The sequence below is a fragment of the Alligator sinensis genome, unplaced genomic scaffold, assembly GCF_000455745.1.
Source record: "Alligator sinensis unplaced genomic scaffold, ASM45574v1 scaffold1142_1, whole genome shotgun sequence".
Classification (NCBI taxonomy): domain Eukaryota; kingdom Metazoa; phylum Chordata; order Crocodylia; family Alligatoridae; genus Alligator; species Alligator sinensis.
In genome coordinates this window covers 152,778-172,921 of record NW_005842617.1, presented here as the reverse complement: position 1 = coordinate 172,921, position 20,144 = coordinate 152,778, and the positions used below count along the sequence as shown (strand labels likewise).

The following is a 20,144-nucleotide window of genomic DNA, read 5'->3' as shown; positions in this document are numbered from 1 at the left end:
GCCGTCAGAAGCCTATAACCACCTTAACTACAACCTTCCATCTTCTCCTATCTTGTGAAACCTCCTTCCACTTCCATCTTGGTCTATCCCTTCTGGATCAGTTTTTATGTTATTATTGCCTTGAGGTCTGCTACCCCCCACCTCAACTTCCAAAATCTGTGTCTCATGCATCCTCTCACTAGTTCTTGTGATATGCTGCATATTTCATTCTCTGAAATCTTATCTTACTCAAGACAAGTCTTTTCTGGCCCTGAGCCTGGGTTGGGGCCAGAGTCAGACCCACAACAGCCTCCTGCCCCATCCTATACTTGTCCTCTGTGGCTTCAGTCCCTGCCCCTTCATTCCCCCCCTCCCCAGCTACTGTCAGACAGCATAGCTTCCCCCCCCACCCCGCAACTGTCAAGCACAGCACAGATCATGCTTCCACATGCTGTGGTCTGTGACATAGCACGGAACAGAGCCTGAGCAGTGCCAGACAGTAACGGGGGGGGGGGGGCTGCGCAGCAGCAGAAAAGCTATAGAGTGAAAAAAAGCGGGGGGTGCAAGCATGTGGAGGGGCCACCTGATCCCTTCCCACTGCCACTGTTTTCCCTTCTGTAACTTTTCACAGACTGCTTTAGTTTTTCATAAAGTTCATGTCTTTGCATTCATCCTTTGCAGGGGCATAGACAATTGACCAAGCAGATATCACACACTCTCTCTCTCTCTCTCTCTCTCTCAACTGCAAGCATCTTTCGTTTACCAACTCTACCTTCTTGACTGAAGTTAGATATTTGTTCTCCACTATAACCTCTGTACCCATATTATGAGCATCTTTTGCACCACAGAACAGTGGTGCAAAAGATGCTCGCTAGTTGCGGGGTGCAGCGTCACCAGGCGGGTGGCCCAGCTCCAAAGCCCTAAGGCAGCCCCAGCCCACACGGCGCAGCCCAGCGCCACCAGCGCCAGCACTTGGCCCGGCCTGGCCCCAAGCCTTGCTCCCCACGCCGCACACCACGCTGGAGGAAACAAATTAGTCATTTGTTTCCTGGCCTAACATCCCCTTATTCAGACAATCTTACCTCTTGGATAGTGAAGATGTTCTTTTTATACCATTTCATCTCTGCTGACAGACACTTTAAAGTTCCAGGTATATACAAACTTCTAACAATCCAAGTTCCAAACTTCATATTTGTCCAAGGCTTTAGTTTTGGTTTCATAACATTACAAATAAAACTATGTATATACATTTGTACAAATCTGTATAAATACAAATTCCAAATGAAAAACATTGTGAATACAAAGACTAAGATAGCAGTATTTAGTCAAAACAAGCACATGGCTGAGTTATAGGTGCAGTAAGGAAGGAAATTAAAACAAAACAAACCTAAAAATTTAACATCACATACCTAATTTCACTCATGAAGAGGTTGCATCCCTACTCTGATTTCAGTAGGGCCAATGTCCACTTATTTTTTCAAGACTTTATTCCTTCAACTTCTCTGAGGTTTGGTTTTCTTACTATCTAGAAGAAGCACACACAGAAGGTTGCCTTAAAAATACTCCTAAAACAATGCCTTCTACTAGACTTCCTTCAAAACTTCCTCCGTCCTAACGCTTCCTGGCCCAAAGAGATACTTCCACTTGATTTTACATCGTGTTTGCTGAACCCACAAATGATCCGGAATCAACAGGAATGATTGCATAAAGGATTAAAAAACTAAAAGTGATTACTGCATGTATGCATTTAAGTCCCCTCCCCAAGCTTTCAATTTTCTGCTTGAAATGTATATTCCCATTTCCTCTCTTTTCATGACATTTTATGCCAACACAAACAAAAAGACAATTTTTTTCTTGTAAATACTGAGCAAGAAATTAGTCATTTGTTTAAAACAGGGTTTAGACAATGTCATGGAAGCTTCCCAGATTGTTTCCTCACTGTGAAAATTAAGCTGTTTTTGGAATAAATTCAGAAAGAGAATCACATCAAACAACAACAGAAGAGGGGGTAAGATGAGAGATCGTCATTCCTAGTTTACCTAAAAAGCAAGGTCATACCTTGCCCTTAATTTACGCACACCTCAAGGGCAGATAATTTGGTCCAATTGTAAATCTATCTGAAGTCTGCATGCCTGACAAGCTTTGTGAAACTCGCCATGTGACATTTATTGAAGTAATTTCTACAGAAACAAATATTTATCTTTTTTTTTTTTTAAATGTATGCATCCCTGGTAAACATAGTCCTCTGTTAGCTGGCAGGACAGCAGCTGGGCAAGCTTCTCAGATTCATAGATTCATAGACATCAGGGCTGGAAGGGACCTCGGAAGATCATCGAGTCCAGCCCTCCGCCCAAAGGGCAGGAAGTCAGCTGGGGTCATAGGATCAATGATCAGATGCCTCCATGCCAATATATACTTCCCTCCTGATTGAGGTAGGGATGGAATCTCATATTCCATTGCTCAAGCGGTTACCTATACTTCAACTGCCAATTAGCAAAAAGCAAATCAAATCAAATGCATGTTTTTACTTTTTTTTAGTCAAGGCAGTTAAAGGCCCTTGAGGCCTGTCAGACCAAACAGAGACAACATTTTTAAGAAGGTATAAGACTAAATAAAAACAACTCATTAGTAATGTGAGGAAATCTTTCTGATTCTGTAAGTTTTGGAGTGATGCCTGTAGTTTACATATTAAAATTTCATTTTAAAGTTTTGCAATTTAAATCATTAAGAAACAAATGCCATTCTAGTACTGTAAAGAGTGAAGCACAAAAATTGCAATATCTGTATTGCCAATACTGAGTTCAAAATATTGGCTGTCTATAGAAACTACCCTAAAAGGGATGAACACACCATCTTCATTTACACGAATGCTAAGTAGCAAAGTGTACAGTCATCAATGCTAGACTAACCATATCAACATGGCAGCGTTCTGGTTTCTGTAACACTTTAAGACAGGGGTTTTCAACCTTTTTGGATCAGCGTACCCCCAGTGGCTGGACACAGAGCAGTGTACCCCTGGCGGACGAAGACAGAGCAGCAGCAGCTGCCACGTGCAAGCTTTCCCTGCCCCCCCATGTCCGGCTGGGTGGGCAGCGCCTGCGCAGCAGTGCAGGATGGTGCGTGGCAGCACTCTGTCCCTGCCTGCCTGCGCATATCCCTGGCTGACAACCCCTGCTTTAAAACACAGTCTTGGCATGAAACACAATATTATTCCGTGCCCCCCTGGATTACACAAAATTCCTCCTGCTCTCCAGCAACGAGACAGGAAATCTGTTTAAAACACCAAGTTAGTTTTATTGAAGTTTCCCATACAGAGCAAGAAAAACCACAGAGATAAGAGAAATACTAAGTGGCCAGGAACAGGGAAACAAAGATAAAGATAACACATTCTATCTTAATTTCCCCCCCTACACTTATATTACTTTTGGTCATTATATAACAATTCATCTTTAATAGGTTTAAAAGTATCAATTTAAAAACCAAAATATTTGGCTTCCCCTGCAACCAGTTTTGGAGCTAAAAACTAGTACACTGTTAGTCCTTCTTACTTCTGCTAAATTAAATTCACCCAATTAATATTAGACTGCCATAATTTTTACCGTCCACTAATGGGATTAAATCACCACCACCATGGTCACAAAAATCAGCCAATGAGATACTGGGGGAAGGGCAGGAGAAGAAGGGGAGAAGCCCAAGCATTCCAAATTATCAAGAGTTTCACTGTAATCATTGAAGTTTATTGTCTGTTAATCAGACACAAATTATAGCAAAATAAATGGAAAAACAAACAACTTTGTTTCGAATTTATGCTCAAAGTCCTTAAGCAAAAGCATTTTAAATGGAAAATGTAAGTTGGTGTTACATGTCATTTATGCAGCATTGAAGTGAATGTTATACTAAAGAATATAAAAGAAATATTAGACCTGTTAACTCGCGACAATAATTTGATTTCTTTGTAATCAAAACATTTCCAAAAAAGAAAAACAGAATCCTGAAAATATGCACTTTTGTTCCTTCCTGAAAAGTAATTCATTGCAAGAAATAATGCCACACTTTTTTGGAGCTTTTATAGTGTCACAACACTATATTCAACATCATAAAATATTTATTAAAATTTATTCCCTTCTGAACACCCCTGTGCCCCACCCCCTCTTTTTTTTTTTTTCCCAAATAGAAAGCAAGTTTTAATCAACCAGGTCTCAAATTTCTCCCTGGTAAAGTATTACCATGCTGGACACATTTTCAAAGCCGTGAATCCGATCATTTGCATTAATGGGACAAACAATGCTAGTTGTATCCTAGTTTGATTTATTTTGGAAAAAGGAAGTACATGGCACAAGCTAAGACACCGCTTCATAAGACAGCAAAAGATGCTACAAATCTCCACAAGATATTTAAGGATTAGAAAAGAAAATGGTGAAGGAAAAAAACACTGGGATCAAGAGAAATAAATGTGTGCTTCGTTAGTACACAGACAATAACAAAGCAACTGAAACGAGCTTTCCAAAGGGAGTTCTTACATCAGCAGTAAACAGAAAAACAAGACCAGGCCTTACCATATAAATTATTCTGCTCAAATGAACAAGATGTTACTCAAAACTGAAATGTATTGTAATCTACAAAGGAAAAGTGTTGAGGGGAAAAAAGTGAATCTTAAAGAGATTTCCAAGCTCTCTGAAAGGCACGTGCATTGAATGTGCATATTCTCAAATAATGTAATAGCTGAAGTATATAAAAGACACTGCAAATAGCAGACAACGTTTACCACAATGTTAACTAAAGAATGTCTTCCTTCTTTCACCTGTATACACACACACGCCTCCTTTAAGACTAAGAGAAGAATTGCAAGCAAGCAATACTATCAATGGTTAAATAAGATCGGCAGATGGCCTTTATTTCTATTCCACAAGGATCTGTTTTAGGTTCGGTACTGTTCAACAGTCATTAATGACTCGACTACAAAAACAGCAAGTATACTGATCAACAACAAAACTTGTGACAGGGTACAAAACACGTTAGGTACCGCAAGACACAATTAAACAAACACAAATGTACAGTATTAGAAAAAAAAAAAAAAAAAAAAAAACACACAGAATGGTAGATAATTGGGCATGGCAACAGCACTGCCAGAAAGGATTTGTGGCATATGGTGGATCACAAATTCAACACAAGTCAATAATGTGATGCTATCACAAATCAATTAACAGATCATTGTATGCAAGAGACTCAGGAAGTGACAGCACCACTCTACTTAGCATTGGCTAGGCTTCAGCTGAAGTCCCATGTTACACTTAGGACACTGCAGTTTAAGAAGCATTTATGAAAACTAGAGAAGATCCAGAGGCAAGTGATAAAGATGACAAAGTCACGTGAATGCATGCTACATTAAAAAAGGCTGAAAAACTAGCTTAATCTATTTTGGAGAAACGGGGATTAACAGGTCACATGATAGTTTCCAAATAATTGAATGGCTGCCATAAAGATGTAGAAATGCTGCTGTTCCATACCACAGTGGGCTGGAGAAGAATAAATGGATTGAAACTACAGCACAATAGAATTAAATCAAATGCAAAAAAAAAAAAAAAAAAAAAAAAGGCTTCCTAACAGAGGAAAGAATAGGGCAATGGAACAAGCTCCCTAGAAAAGCTATGGAACTTCCCTTGTTTTGAAAACAAGAAGGGGCTAGATAGGCATATATCAAGGATGGCTTAAGAACAACAAATTCTGCATGGTGAAGGAGGTTGGACTAGGTGACCCCCTAGGCTAGAGACAGACATGAAAAAAGCTGGAGGCTGAATTGATTCAATTTTTGCATGTTAATGGAGCAGGGCCAGGGGTTGTCAACCAGGGGTATGCATATGCCATGGGACCTTTCAAAGTACCCCCAGAAGTATGCGGGGGCAGAGCGCCACGACCCCATGCCACTGCTTTACAGGAGCAAGGCCAGGGTGGGGCGTGAGCAGGGCTGCCACCACCCCCTCCCCTCAGGGGTCCACTTACTAAAAAGGGGGCTGCTGGGGGTCCGCTTATTTAAAAAGGTTGAAAGCCCTTGGTCTAACCTGCAAAATTTGAACCAATTTACAAGTGAACTTTTGATTCCAGAAATGAAGGCACATGCCTGCAGTGGCTCAAGCTAGAAGCTGTGGGGCACTAGAACAGCCCTCCCCTTTTTTCCCCCTCAGCAGTCGCAAGGCTGGAGGGAAGCTGACCTGAGGGGTATGGCCAGGCCCCCGCATTGGCTAGTTATGATTGCGGAGCAGTTTAAACCCCTACCCTGGCCTGTAGGGACCCCAGCCAGGGTGTACCTGGAGGGGGAGAAGCAGCCGTTGCCAGGCTTGTCCCCAAGATCAGACACTGGCTGGGGTAGTGTCATATTGAATGTAATAGTCTGAATGCTTGTAATAGTTGCCCATTAGCCAGTTTAGGAAAAAGACAAGATTCATCTTCTTATCTAGGCCATTTTTTTGGCCTACGTGCGGAAGGTCCTGGCCTTGCTCAAAGTCTTAACTCTTGAATTTTATCTCTAGAGGCCTTTAACAAAGTTAACCTAAAAACGACCCTTCAGCAAACATCCCACATCCCGAGAGATCAAACCCTAGGGGCTATTGAAAGGGTTGGAAACAAAGGTCACTGCAGTGGTGCGGAAATTCCCCAAAGTAACTAAATGGTCAACAAAAGGAACTGAACCCAGCAGAAATCTGTTAAGAAAGATCCGAGCCCAAATTTGGGAGCAGTAACAGGTTTGAGTAGGAGGGGCCCAAGACAGCAACTCACTCAAGAAAAACTGTAACCTACCGTCCCAATTTGGAGGTAACCTCACTTGCAGAGCAATGAGGAAGAATCGCAAGTGTAGGGCGGATCAGACTGATCAGCTGAACCACCCTCTCCGTGAACACGAATCTCTTAGTTCACGCTGAAGCTGTGGAGCGCCCGAGTGGGACTGAAGGAAGGGGACTTGTTCCTTTCACTGCTGAGGCCAGCCCATTGAACCGTATTGCTGAGGCCAGCCCACTGAACCATACTGCTGAGGCCAACCCATTAAATTGTACTACTGAGGAATGAAACCATATTTAGGTGTTTGGCTTCTTGGAATTCTAGGATTGTAAGTATAATATAGTAATAACTTTTCTGGTTAAAATTATATAGTTAGTTGTAATTGTTTTAAAGAAGTGCATTTAGAGCATTGTTTCTGATATATGTAGTTATTGTGTTCTTAATGTTTGTGGTATTTCTTAAAGCTAAGCAATCTTATATGCGTAGCAAAGAAATTTAAAATAAAATTGTGTTGTATGAATTAAGTGTGCAATCATTGTGAAATCGTGCAATCAACTAAATACTCCCCCATCCAGGCACATCAAACGAATCAGTAAGTTGTGTGGGATCTTCTCTATTCCATAACCCACTATAGACAGGTGGCACCTCAAGGAAAGTGGGGCGGGGCCCGTCTCTGGGCGGGCAGCTTTTCCCTCTGCTCCTGCTTGGGCAGCAGGAGTCTTGGCCAGAGCTACGTGGCATAACCCTGCTACCTGCCCAGGACTGGGGCTACAGGGCTGAGCCAAATCTCTCTGTGGGTGCTGTTGAGGGTACACACAGAGGGGCCAGCCCAGGCTCTGCCGTGGACACTGGGCCCTTCTCAGCCGACTGCGGCTCGGGCTGAGGGCTGCAGGGACTGCACAGCCAGATTGCTCCCAGCTCCCCATGCACAGGCTGGGTTGGGCTGTCATGAAGCTGCAGCCAGCTGGGAAGAGCCCAGCAGGGCCGGGCCAGGCCATGAGGGCAGGGCCCTTTCTAGTCAGCTGTAACTCCATGACAGCGTGGCCTGGCAATACAGGGGGGGTGGCTGCGCAGCCTGCTGCCTGGGACAACTCAGAGGCGCCGGCAGGCCCTGAGCCTTGCAACCAACCACCCACCACAGCTGCCGCTGTTTCCACCCCTACCCCTGCTGCACTGCGCTGCTCTGGGTGGGTGGATGCTTCAGCCCCTTCTGCCCAGCAAACGGAGCTCTGGCTCCAGCTGCCTTCCACCCACCCTGCCTGCCCACAGGGGCTGTTCATCGTGCCAGGCAGGCAGAGCAGGTGGAAGGTGGCCAAGAGCTGGAGCTCCCCCCACCTCCCAGAGCAGCACAGCAGGGGCAGAAGTGAGAGCAATTTTTTGCAAAAAAAAGTTCTTTAATTGCTAGCTTTTGGGCGCACGCACCAGGCATTGGAGACAAGATTGTAAAAGTTCTCCTGGGTAGAAATGAAAGTTTATATTTCATAGGATTTCACAGAGAAGTCAATAGATGGAAAACTCCTCTGGGCAGGCAGTTCATAGCTGATATGAAGCCTTTGTTTTAAAGTACTTTGCATCATCACAGATCCTCACAGGAGGTGAGAAGGTGGTGCTACCCTGACCAAACACCACAGCCCATGTGAAGCAGCAGCAGCAAGGGGTTTTCCCAGCCTGCTGCAGTTGCTTAGGCGCTGAGAAGGAAGGAACAGGCAATATGGATTGGGGATGGGTTTAAACTTTTAGCCTGTTATCTCCCTCCAGCTGCTTTCCAGGCACCTGTGAAGGAACAGCTAATGGCTTAACTAACAAGTCATTAGGCTGCCTGCTGTTTTACTTTGTAACCTCACAGGTTACTGGTACTAATCCCACCTCACCTCTCCACCTCCTCACATCCTTGCTCCTCCGTCCGTCCTGCCTTCCGTTTCCTGAGGCACTGTATCACTTACTTTCCCTGCCAGACTGCGCCCCGCACTGAACGTTAATCAGTAATGCATTACTGGAATAAGTGTACTCATTGTTTAAATGTTTAACCTTACACATCCCTAATAGGTATCCACTCAATTTAAAGAGCCACAAGATTGTATCTTAGGGGAAAACTAAAGTCCACTGTGAAGATGAAGCAGCCATCTGGAAAGGGTTACAGGATTCCTACTTAAACACACAGCTATGCAGTTTATAGGGAAGAAGCAGCTGGGGCAGACAGAAAGGGAATTCCTTCTTTTCCTGTTGCTGGGGAAGGGAAGGCAAAAGCTTCTAGGGGACTGTAATCAACATGCACGTTTCACATATATTTTGTTTTGTATTATGTCTTTTGCTTTAAAACCATAAATTATGCCCTGAGGCAAGGGCCCATGTTTGGCTCCTATCCCTGACTGGTAAGCAGTCCACCAACATCTAACAAAAGTAGGCTGTTGCTCATGAAAGCATAATCATTTCTGAACAAGTTAGTCTCTAAAGTGCCAGCCTGTTCTGCCTTCTGCCACCAACACACACTCATGTATTTCCCAACAGTCTTTGAGGGAAGAGACAGAAAAAGAGAGGAGAGAGAAAAAAGTAATGGGGAAAAGAAAATAGAGAGGCACCGCCAGGTAACAGGATAGTGGTCTTAGCATCTCTCGCTTGCTCTCTCATTAAAGCAAGACAAAGGAGAACTGTAATCTCGATTCTGAAAGGGGATAACTGAGTAGTTTTGCAGGTGTATCCATGACACTGCTTGGGAGAAGGCATAAAGAAAAATTTGAAAATTTAACAAGGATTAAAATCCCAGGCCAACCATAAAGATGACAGTGACCCTAGCACAAGACAGAGGGAGCAAATCATCTTTGCTGCAATCCGGCTACATTTTTCGAACGTGGAAGGAATCAAAACAACAAGAGAGTTTCTCCCTGCTTGCAGCTCCACCCCTGCTTTACTCAGCACTCAAACAAAAAGCTGTCTTGGCTTTGAGTTCTGTGTTACCAGCACTTCTGAGGCATTAATGGCCTTTCTTTTCTCTCTCTGGCCTGTTTCAGTTTCTCCTCCATCTATACCCCTCCTACTCAAAAAACTCTTCCATCCACATCCGCCCAGTTTCTAAGTGGCCTCACAAGCACACGCCTTTAGTGTGAGTGGTGGCATATCTAAAAGGACTTGATCCCAAATATTTCCCTAAAGGAGCTTTTCTCTTAGAGCATAATAAACTGGAAGGTGACAGCTACATCCACAAGTTCAGACATTTTACCCAAACAACAAAAACAATTTGCAAAGCTTGATGGCCTTGCTATAGTTTTAAGAAGTCTCGTGCGAAAAGAAACAAGCCCTACACATACTTCTGTATAGCAGAATAGTTATTCCCAATATCAGTTGAATTTCCCATACAGGTTTCCCTTGTTTTATGATGTACATGCGTTTCTGGAAAATGGCGCATAACAGGAACCCACTTCACAATGTAAAAAATAGGGGTAAGTTCCAAGACCTCAACTTTAATGACCCTCATTCAAGTGGTAGAAAACCCATTTCTACCACTTTTACAAGACAAATTTTGGTACTCACCAACAGCAGACAGTACACACAAGCACAGGGAGAGGGGTAGGTGAAGGCTAGCGGGATGTTTAAAAGCCATAATGGGGATGGCAACTATAGAAACACGTGTTGCAGACAATGAATGAGCAGCACAGAACCACAAAGGAGACTATATTTTGGTTCACGTCACTTCCACAATGCACTGCACAAAGCATCTGACTGCGGGCTTCCACCACACCGGTCGCATAAGAGTGAATTTACCTCACATATAACGAATTTTTGATATAAAACGGATCATCGCATAAGAGCCAATTCGCACATACAGAACCCACATAAAGCAAGGGAAACCTGTGTTGCACAGATCACGTGACTTCCACATGCTCCAAGGGGATTTGGATCAAAAAACCTAATCACAACTTCTCTCACAATTACAAGATTTCAGTTCTCATGACAGCCATTCATATAAATGACTAAATACATTTTTTTAAAGTAGCCTAGGAAATAGGATAACAACTTTACAGCTCAAAAAATTATCAATAGTGGCTTTCTAAAATAAATGCATTCTTTAAGATTGACCATTATATTCTAAGGGAGCACCTTACTACACCACTCTTTATTCATAAAAGGAGGTATCCCCAAATCTGAAATATTCTAGTGTTCCCTAATAAAATTCTGGGAGCAGAAGAGTCAGTCATTAACCACAACACCATTTTCAAACTGTAGAACTAAACATTAATTTAACACAATTTTAGTTATGTATATATATCTATAGCTATTACCAGAGCTACTCGTCTTAAAATTTGATTTTATTTCTTCATTACCCATTTGCTCTTGCTTGACAAGGAAGCCAAGTCAAAATGGACGTTATATCCTATAGCAAAGCACCATGATGTCAAACAAAAGTTTGATATTCACTGCAAGATTAAACCAGGCAGATTTAGGAGGCAGATCTTTTATCCAAACACAAATTTAGTCTGCAACTTCAAGAGACGGGTGCAGGAAATTATTTTATTTTTTACTGTCGTAAAAAGTTGCTTTTCCTATTTTGTTCTACTTTGAAGGAATGATGTCTTACTACCAGGCATTAACTTTTTTGACATACATTTAAGAAATGGAATGATACTTGCCAATGGTTTATAGATAATCCAGGTGAGAAACTAACAACTTCTTATACATGTCCTGAGATTTTTAAAATTACAGTGCAACCTATATTTTCCCTATATAAAACACAAATTTCCCTACGTTTTTATAAACATTGTGCATAAACATCCCAGGTGACTATATTTTTTTTAATTACATCTGTTCATTGCCACCATTCTACACACCATTATTAATATTGCATCATAATAAGCAAGACTAGTCTCAAAAGCAGCAACTAGATTAAATAATTATATATTTTAATTCCAAGCTTTTCCAAAAAAAAAATCTCTCTCTCTCTCTCTCTCTCACACACACACACACACACAGAAATACAAAGATTTGCATGTGCATCTTATTCTACCTACTATTTTTTCAGTTTTTCAAGCATCTTGGGTTTCAGACCTGCTCTAGATTAGACATTAACAGTAATGGACTGCTATTTCCTCTGTAAAAACATTACATGGAACTTCACTGCCATCAAGTCACTACCAGCCCATCATGAAGTAAACATCCATCTGGCGAGTCAGGCAAAATTCAGAGCATTGCACTGTGATCCCCAGGAGCCTACTGTACCAGTGTGCAGGCTGGTTTGATTATATAGGCACAGCTGATCTATCCCTCACTAGTACAGGATTCATTAGCCACATGACTGGAAAGAGCAAAGAATGATCCGTGTTGCAATGGATTCTGTTTTCATGATATTCAAGCTACAATAATGTATATATTTTTTAAATTTTACCAGGAGAAGAAAAGCAAGTTAATTATATGTAGTGTAAAAATCTAATAACTGTTCTGAAACCATTCGCTACAGTTTGTACTTATAAGACATGACCAAAAATTCTCATTTTCTTTCCAAAACTCCTAGGAGAGAAATTCTCAATCAAAGAATTCAAATTTAAAATAAACTACTGGTAAAGAAACAAAAAGCTTGGTCATCTATGCCAACATGTCAGTTAGATGTGACTTCAGTAGCTACAAAAGGGATTTGTAAATTAAGCATTTGCAATATTATTTTTGTGCACAGCAGCTTATTTAGGTCAACTATATATACTGCTAGCCATTTAAAAAAAAATCTAAGTTCTTGTTTCGTTTCCCATGATGGCTAAGTGTCAATAAGTATGGTTGCTCATATCTTGTGCCTCCTCATTGCTGGAGTTATTTTTCCTGTGCTGTTTTTTTGGGGGGGTTTAAGGGACAGAAAGGAAATGTGGATGACTGGCACCGATGACATGTCCACGCCTCAGCAATAGCATACTCCAACTAGGCCATTCGCAAGCAAGACCCAAACCCAAATCTTTAAGTGTCTCATGCTAGGTGGTAATACCAAGTGCTAACAACATAACAAAGACTGAGAAAAAGGTGAACTTTATTCCCCTCTACTCTCTCTGACACTGCCTTCTATTTTCTAACAGCAACATTTTATATAAATTGCAGGGGTTTTCAAAGTGGAGTTTTCTCACTCTCAAAATACAAAAAATTATGTTCAGAGGTTTTAATTGCTAGCTGGGGAATGGGGAAGTTCCATACATCCAGATAGGGGGTGGATTGTCCCCTGGCATCCAAATTATGGCTGGGCTGTTCCTCCACACCCCAGAACATCTGGATTGGGCTACTCTGTGTCCACTGCAACCCAACATGATCAAATCAGGGCTAGGCTGCCCTTCACTCCCCACCATATTCAGTATTAGGGTCACTCCAACCCACCCCCCATGCATCCATCCAGTGGACAGATCAGGATCGGGCTGCATACTTGCCTGTGACAGGATCCTCCAGCCCCGTGTCCCAGCTGACTCGAACCCACTAGCCACATCTAGCCTGCAGCCACACCTGGCACTACCTATCCAGCCCGCAGAGTGAAAACGTTGGGCACCATTGGTTAAGAGCACTTATTTTTTAAAATCAAATTATTCAATACAGGGAGTTAGCCAAGTAAAGACACTCAGAAACAGCTACAAGTTGTTCCGAGAGAAGTAGACTCTACAGGGATAGGCAACGCACAGAACCACACACAGACGCACATGCACACACAATGAAACACAAACACACAATACCAGACATACGTGCACATGTGGCCAGGCTGCTGGGCTGCAGGGCAGAAACTGACCAAATAATGCCCTGGGCTTGCCAGTGCCCCTGTGCTTCCCCAGGGAGCCAGCCCCAAAACTGCACCTTGGCCCACTGAGGCCCAATCCCAAAACCCGCCCAGCGGCCAGTTGCAGGTGGTGCGGGGAGGGGAGGGAGCTATGGCCATCCCAAAATTCACCTTAGCCCACCCCGGAGGCCCCCCCCTCCCAGCACTGTCACCACCTGCCTGCCTCCTGAAGCTGAGCCCACAAAGGTGCGGCGCCCCTGGCAGGGGTGGTACCAGCCTCTTTGCAGCAGGGGGGGCTGGGCGACAAGGCAAATTCTGGGGTGCCCACAGCCCCCCCAAGCCTCCCCCAGTGGGCTCCAGAGCCCTAGAAGGGCTTTGTATAAAATCGGTGGCTGCATACTTGCCACCAGCACGGAGCTGATGCCGAGGTGAGCTGAACCCACCCACTCCCGCCTGCAGTGCAGTCCTCCCCAACTCCTCTCACTGGGAAGAGGCTGGTGCCACCCCTGCAGCCAGCCCGGGCTCTGGGCAGCTGCTGCCAGCCATGGAGCTCAGGTTGCTTGCAGCACGGCTTGCAGATTTCCAGCCATCTACTAGAAGCAGCCCAGGCTCCTTGGCTGGCAGCAGCTGCCCAGAGCCCGGATCAGTGGTGGCATGGCGATCAAAATGGCCTTGCGTGCCATGCTCTGGTATGCATGCCAGGGGCTACCAATCCCTGAAATAGACAATTGGAGCACAGGGGGTTATAGTACTTAAAGCAGAGAGATTCACATAACCCCTGTTAAATTACTAAAGAAATAACAATGTTACACATGCAACTCTACAACCTGAATATATAATAATGGCCTTTCACCAGAGTGCAGGGTTTTACATTTTGCATGACTAGGAAATAACTGTACAGTGAGTGCTGACTTGGCCTTCATAGCCAGACTTCAATAAATTACATTATTCAGAAGTAATGATATAATTGTGAATTTAACTGCACAGAACCACTGAATTCCGATTTATTTGGACAGTACCATTTCAGTGTAGGGTACCCAAATTTATCATCTCACAGTATCCTTAATAGTTTATAAAAAGTTGAGTACAAAAATGCATATAAATAAATAAAACTTCAGTCTGATAAAATCAGATTTTAGCAGAGATCTAATTATTACAGTATCCAAAAAGTACAGCATTTCTCAATTAAAAGTAAGTGCAGCACTTTACAAATAATTACTGCTGCATCTACAGCAACACATTTGAGGCTGCTTTCAGACAGCTCTGAGAAATTATTTTCGAGTCAAAAGAACAAGCAAAAGACTACCTTTACCTTGCTTCAAAGCGGAGCAGACTTTCACTTATCTCTTCCTCACCCTTCTCCAGAACTTTTGTTAGCATTACTCAATGGTTGATCAAAGTCAGAGGCCCTTCTACCACGTGATTAATAGTTAGCATCCTGTCCCTTTTTATACATGCGTTTGAGGTCCTTTGTCTTTTGGCAGTGCTACTGGTTAGCACAGCTGCATCCATCTGACCCATCTGTGCTATGATGGCAACATACATAATCTGCTTGCAGCAGTTTTTCTACAGTGCTTCCTGCACAGCCAGCTCATCCTTTAAAGAGATTAGCAACCTCATCATGCCTCCAGTTGAATGACTGACATTGTTGTGAAGACATCACAATAGGTTGGAAGGGTGGTTGATCTGCTCAAACATGAAGGAAGGTGGACCTGCACAAAATGGCATCACAAATTTTGCCTTTCATTTATATTATGATAGGCTACATGCTTTGTCCGACACCAATAACAGTCAAGGATAAAAGTATGACCAAATTGTTGCCTCATGCAAAACACTATCAGCATCCAGAATGGGTAGGTACACCCTTCATCTTTTTAATAGTAAATACAAATATGTATGTTCTGGAGCATGAACTGATTTCACTTCACTTCATAAATCTACTGGATATAAAAACTGATGGACTCAATATAGACAGCGGATTATGGCACACTATAACCTGCCTGATATCTGACTCCCCAGATACCTCTCCACTTTTACCTGCTACACACCCCCCTCACCTCCCCCTCCCAGCCTCTCACCCCCTGATGCCTCAATTTACATTTTCACTGACTGGCTTTCTTGCATAGCAGCTGAGCCTCTGGCTTCTTTAATATTCATTCCATCCAGGAAGAGCACACACCAACTGCAGATGCTTCCTCAGCCTGACGAATTGTTTTTAAACTGAAAGCTTGCCAAAATATATTTCTCCAACTATTCAACTGGTCTAATAAAAGATGTCAGATTGACCCAAAGAACCTTGTCTGCCTTGTGTGTGTTAAGGCAGAGCAGGATGAATGCAGCAGGAACGATAGCCTGTAACAGGGGGCTTTCCTCGGTGCTGGTTAGATCTCGGCCTGCACCTGTTTCTGGGACAACCGCCTGCCCCTCTTTTGTCTGCCATGCCTTGATGGAAAAGTGATTCAGATGTTACCTAGGCAGGAGGCCCCTGATGTCTAGGGGTGACATCCATTCCGCAACTCTGTACCTCCCCTACCCTGCAGCCCATGCCTCACAGATGGCTTTCCCCAGCCAGGACTGTGCATGTGTGTGGTGGTTGGAGGTTATTAGGTGCCCCTTTCACCAAAGAGGCATTTCCTGGGAAAATTGCATTTTCCGAGACTGCCGTGCCACTGAGATGGAGAAAAGCATTGCCATGACAGTCAACTGTTTCACCTCCTTGGCCCCGCTGATCTGCCTTTGGCAGTGCTGGCAGGTAGCATATCTGAGATCATCTGCCAACTCAAATTGATCCCACACTACACTACCCACACCCACTTCTTGGTTGCCCCTCCCTTATCCCCCTCCTCAGCAGGCAGAGGCACAACAACAGGGGGCAGGCGGCTCAGCTTCCTCGCAACCTCCTTCGAGGTGCCTCCCGGAGAAGGAGACCTTGGGTCTAGGGGAACTTTGAGGGGTGTGGAGCACAAACTTGGATTTCTCCTCCTTCTCTAGAATTTCCCTGGCTATGGCACTCAGCTACCCTGCTTCTAGATCCAGCTCCTCCTCTGGCAGGCTCATGCTAGGAGGTGGTGCAGGTACAGGGACAGGGATAGGTACTGATCCCACCTCCTTGCTCCCACTGGCAGCAGAAGACTCATGGATGCCAGGAAAGAGGATGCACCTATGTTGGGGGGGGGGGGGGGGCAGCCACAAGTCCCCCCCTTCCCCCCTTTAGCCCCTCTCCCTCCCCTGCCAGAAGACCCGATACCTGCCTTTCCAGCACACTTCATAACATTTGCTGTGCTGAAAAAATTGTGTGTTCAACTCTTGAAGGCTCAGATCAAGTGTAGTGTCTTGTATGTGTTCAATATATGTATGTGTGTATGCATAATACATCTACTATCAGTTTAGTGCATGTGCATGCATGTAATATATGTGCTTTCCTGCACCACCAGGGAAAAACACAGCTTTCTTTTTAAAAAGTGTGTGTGGGGGCGGGAAAAACAACAAGAACAAATAAAGAGGATTTATTTTATTTATTTGGGGGAAAGAAAAAGTTGAAAGGAATCGATTGGATAGGGATAAGTTGAGGGATTCTAGGCAAGGGTAATTAGTAAGGTGTATCCAATCCTTTCCAAGAAGATAGACTAGCAAGAGAATGACTAGGAAGCCAGCCACTAGTGCTAGTACCTTTGACACTATGTTTCTTTCAGACAGACAGCTTACAAAAGGCAGAAAAAGGCTTCACACAGAGCCTTATATGCTGTTTCTACGTCCCTCCCCCAAAGCACTGTGATTGGAAGGGATTTCAGAAAAAGATCACAGTCACTGGCCCACTACAGACGCCAATCTCAGAGCAGTCTTTTGACCTCCTGCTTTCCCCCCGCCTTCTCAGTTTCTGTTTCCCTGCAAGACCGCCTGCCAAATCACCAAGTCTTTTCCGAATCTATTCAGATGCTTCTAATTGATTCAGAGCTTTTAATGGGTCTCCCGATTCGATTCGGCTACTGAAGCTTTTCACACCCCTAGTTCTTAAGTATCCACGACTAACGGTGAAGTATAATATATGCAAAATCACATAAACGCTGTGCCAGAGCATCAAACAAAATTTGGCAGCTGAACTGGCAGGGGTGGGGGCATGAAAGTGACCAAATTTACTGTGACAGGGCATAAACCCCCAAGCCCTTCATGAACAGCTGTTGCTCCCCATCCATTACCCATATGAATCCTACCAAAATCTTTAGTGATGGATTAAAGGAGTTTCTGCTCAGCAGAAAGTTAGGAGAACCAAACTGTTGCAGAGGGAGAAGGATTTCTTATGCTGTGGCAACTCTTAGGGCAAAGAGAGAAGAAATAGCATTTTGCTATTTGCTAAATGTGTGATGCAACAGACAGACTGGAAACACAATAGGGCCCTCAAGTAAAGGATTTATTACTCTTTTGCTTACTCTAAAATAAGTGCCATTTAGAAAGAAACATACACACTACTCTGTGCATAAGGATGCACAAAGAAGAAGAAATGCAGCCTGCCCTGAACAACAGAAGGAAAGGCAGCAATGCTGTGAGGGACTCAGATTGAGGCAGATGGGTAGCATATGCCAGCTGAATCTACCTGAATCTGTCTCTACAACACCCAAATTGATATGGAGGCCTTGAAGTTAATGGGACCCCCAACTGGCAGAATTGCCTAAATTCAACCTATCATCATTCCTTCTGCTTCTCTCAGCTGAAGAATGAAAATTAGAATTTTTTTTTTTACCCATATGTGCTATAAGTCTATATCTGCAGTACTAATCCCACTCATGTAAATTTTGAGTTCTAGATTTCTGAGTACACAATGCTATCATTAAAATTACATTGAAAAGTTAATGGCTTACCTCCTAGTTCCTTTTGGTTGTTTTTCCAAAGAAAAAATACAAAACCAAGACAGAAATCACTAAAATAGAAATGTAATTCTGGAAGGGGTCCTGCACTGTGATTGTTCTGCATAGAGGCAGAAAAAGTTATACTTTGATCAATCTGGCCGATCTAATATGGTCTTTTCTTTAATGGAGGAGAGAGTCTACAACCCTCCAAGATAGCTGGTTTCAATGATCCAACTACCCTTATAGTTGGATTTTTCTCTAATATTTAACTGAATTCTTTGTTGTTAGAAATTAAACAAAATTTCTTCTTGTACTTCTCCTTCCCTATTCCATGAATATGGAGAACAATTTAGTCACCCTCCTCTTTATGATAACCTTATATACTGAAGGATTGGTGTCTATACTCCTTTAGTTTTCCTATTTTTAAAAGGAAACAAATCCATTTCCTCCATCTTTTTCCCTTAAATCAGATATTCTAAACCTTTCATAATTTGCTTTACTCTCTATAGTACTCTCTCCAACTCATCTATACCTCTCTTAGAGTGTGGTGTCCAAAACTGGACAAACACTACAGATGACCCCTCACCAGCATCAAGCAGAGAGAAATAATCCCCTAGGCATACACAAGACACATTCCTGGTAAGAAAAGTAAGAAGATTTGCTTTCCTGCAACAGGATCACAATGTTGAATAATATGGTAATGCCCAGATCCTCTTCTGCTGCCTACCCAGTTATTCCACATTTGGCACTTTTTATTTCTCCCTCTAAAGTATAGTATTCCAAATTAGCTTTTACTAGATTCCAGTTTGCTAACTTCATACCACACCTCACTTTTTAAATTCTGTATCATTTTAAATTCTGATCCCGTCTTCCACAGCATTTGCAAACCCTCCCATTTCCATGAAATCCGTAAGTTTTATAAATTTACTCTACATTCCATCTTTTAAGTAATTAAAATATAATCAGAGCTGGGGCAAAAATCAGGCACATCAAGAATTCCATATGAAATTTCTTTCCAGTTTAACAGTGTTTCATTTGGTAATCTCCTTTTGAGTATGGCTTTCCTACCAGGTGAGCATCAACAGAACGATGATTTCAGCCAGAATATTTCCCTAGTTTGCTTAAAAAAAAAATGCTACAGGTAAGTATCAAAAGCTTTGCTGAAGTCAAGACACATTACATTCTACATCCCTTACATCCACAAGCTTAGTTATCCTGTTCAAGAAAAACAGAAAAAAAAAAAGACGAGGACTATGCCTGGCCATGTTTCCTTTTCTAATATATATTAGGATAATTACTATTAGGGTCCTGTCCTTTGATTGCTTTATGAAACTCCTTTTTCTCATTAGATGGTCCTACAATAGGTAGAGATATACTCTATTTGCAATTTTGCATTTTTTGTGCAAACTGCAAAAAAAGCAGTTCCCACAAACCCCACAAAAATGGCAATCCCTACAATCTTAGCAGAGAATTGCTAGAGGGGGGGAAAAACAAAAACAAAAACAAAAAAACAAAAAAAAACCCAAAAAACCTCATGTCCCGCCCCCCCCCAAAAAAACACCTTGAAGTTCTTGCTCACTAGTGGAAGCCAGTGGTGCTAAGGGCCACTGCAGTCCAGCCTCACAGCTTGCCAAGGGGTTGGAGGGGATGGAATAGCCATCATGAACGGGAGCAGCAAACATGGTGGCCACTCCCTACATTGCCCCTCACTGCTGATTGGCAGAGAGGGCTGCCCATTGTGCAGCCCCACCCATACAGCAATCAGTGAGGAACAGGGTTACAGGATGCGCAGCCCTCTTGGCCAATCAGTTGGGGGG

The 20,144-nt window shown here is 43.1% G+C and overlaps 1 protein-coding gene across 12 annotated transcripts in view; it reads right to left on the bottom strand.

Moving 5' to 3' along the window:
• Window positions 1-20,144, bottom strand: part of WDFY3 (WD repeat and FYVE domain containing 3) — a 379,376-nt gene that overhangs the window by 292,711 nt on the left and 66,521 nt on the right. For 10 of the 12 annotated variants that reach the window (XR_003096142.1, XM_025215013.1, XM_025215023.1 and 7 more), the window contains one exon: window positions 1,389-1,504. The exons of the other annotated variants lie outside the window; for them this stretch is intronic. Coding sequence is in view for 9 of the 10 variants with exons in the window: in XM_025215013.1 (XP_025070798.1) it covers window positions 1,389-1,402 (14 nt within the window). In the remaining variant the exon portion in view is untranslated. The remainder of the gene's footprint in view (window positions 1-1,388; window positions 1,505-20,144) is intronic. 12 annotated transcript variants of the gene reach the window in all.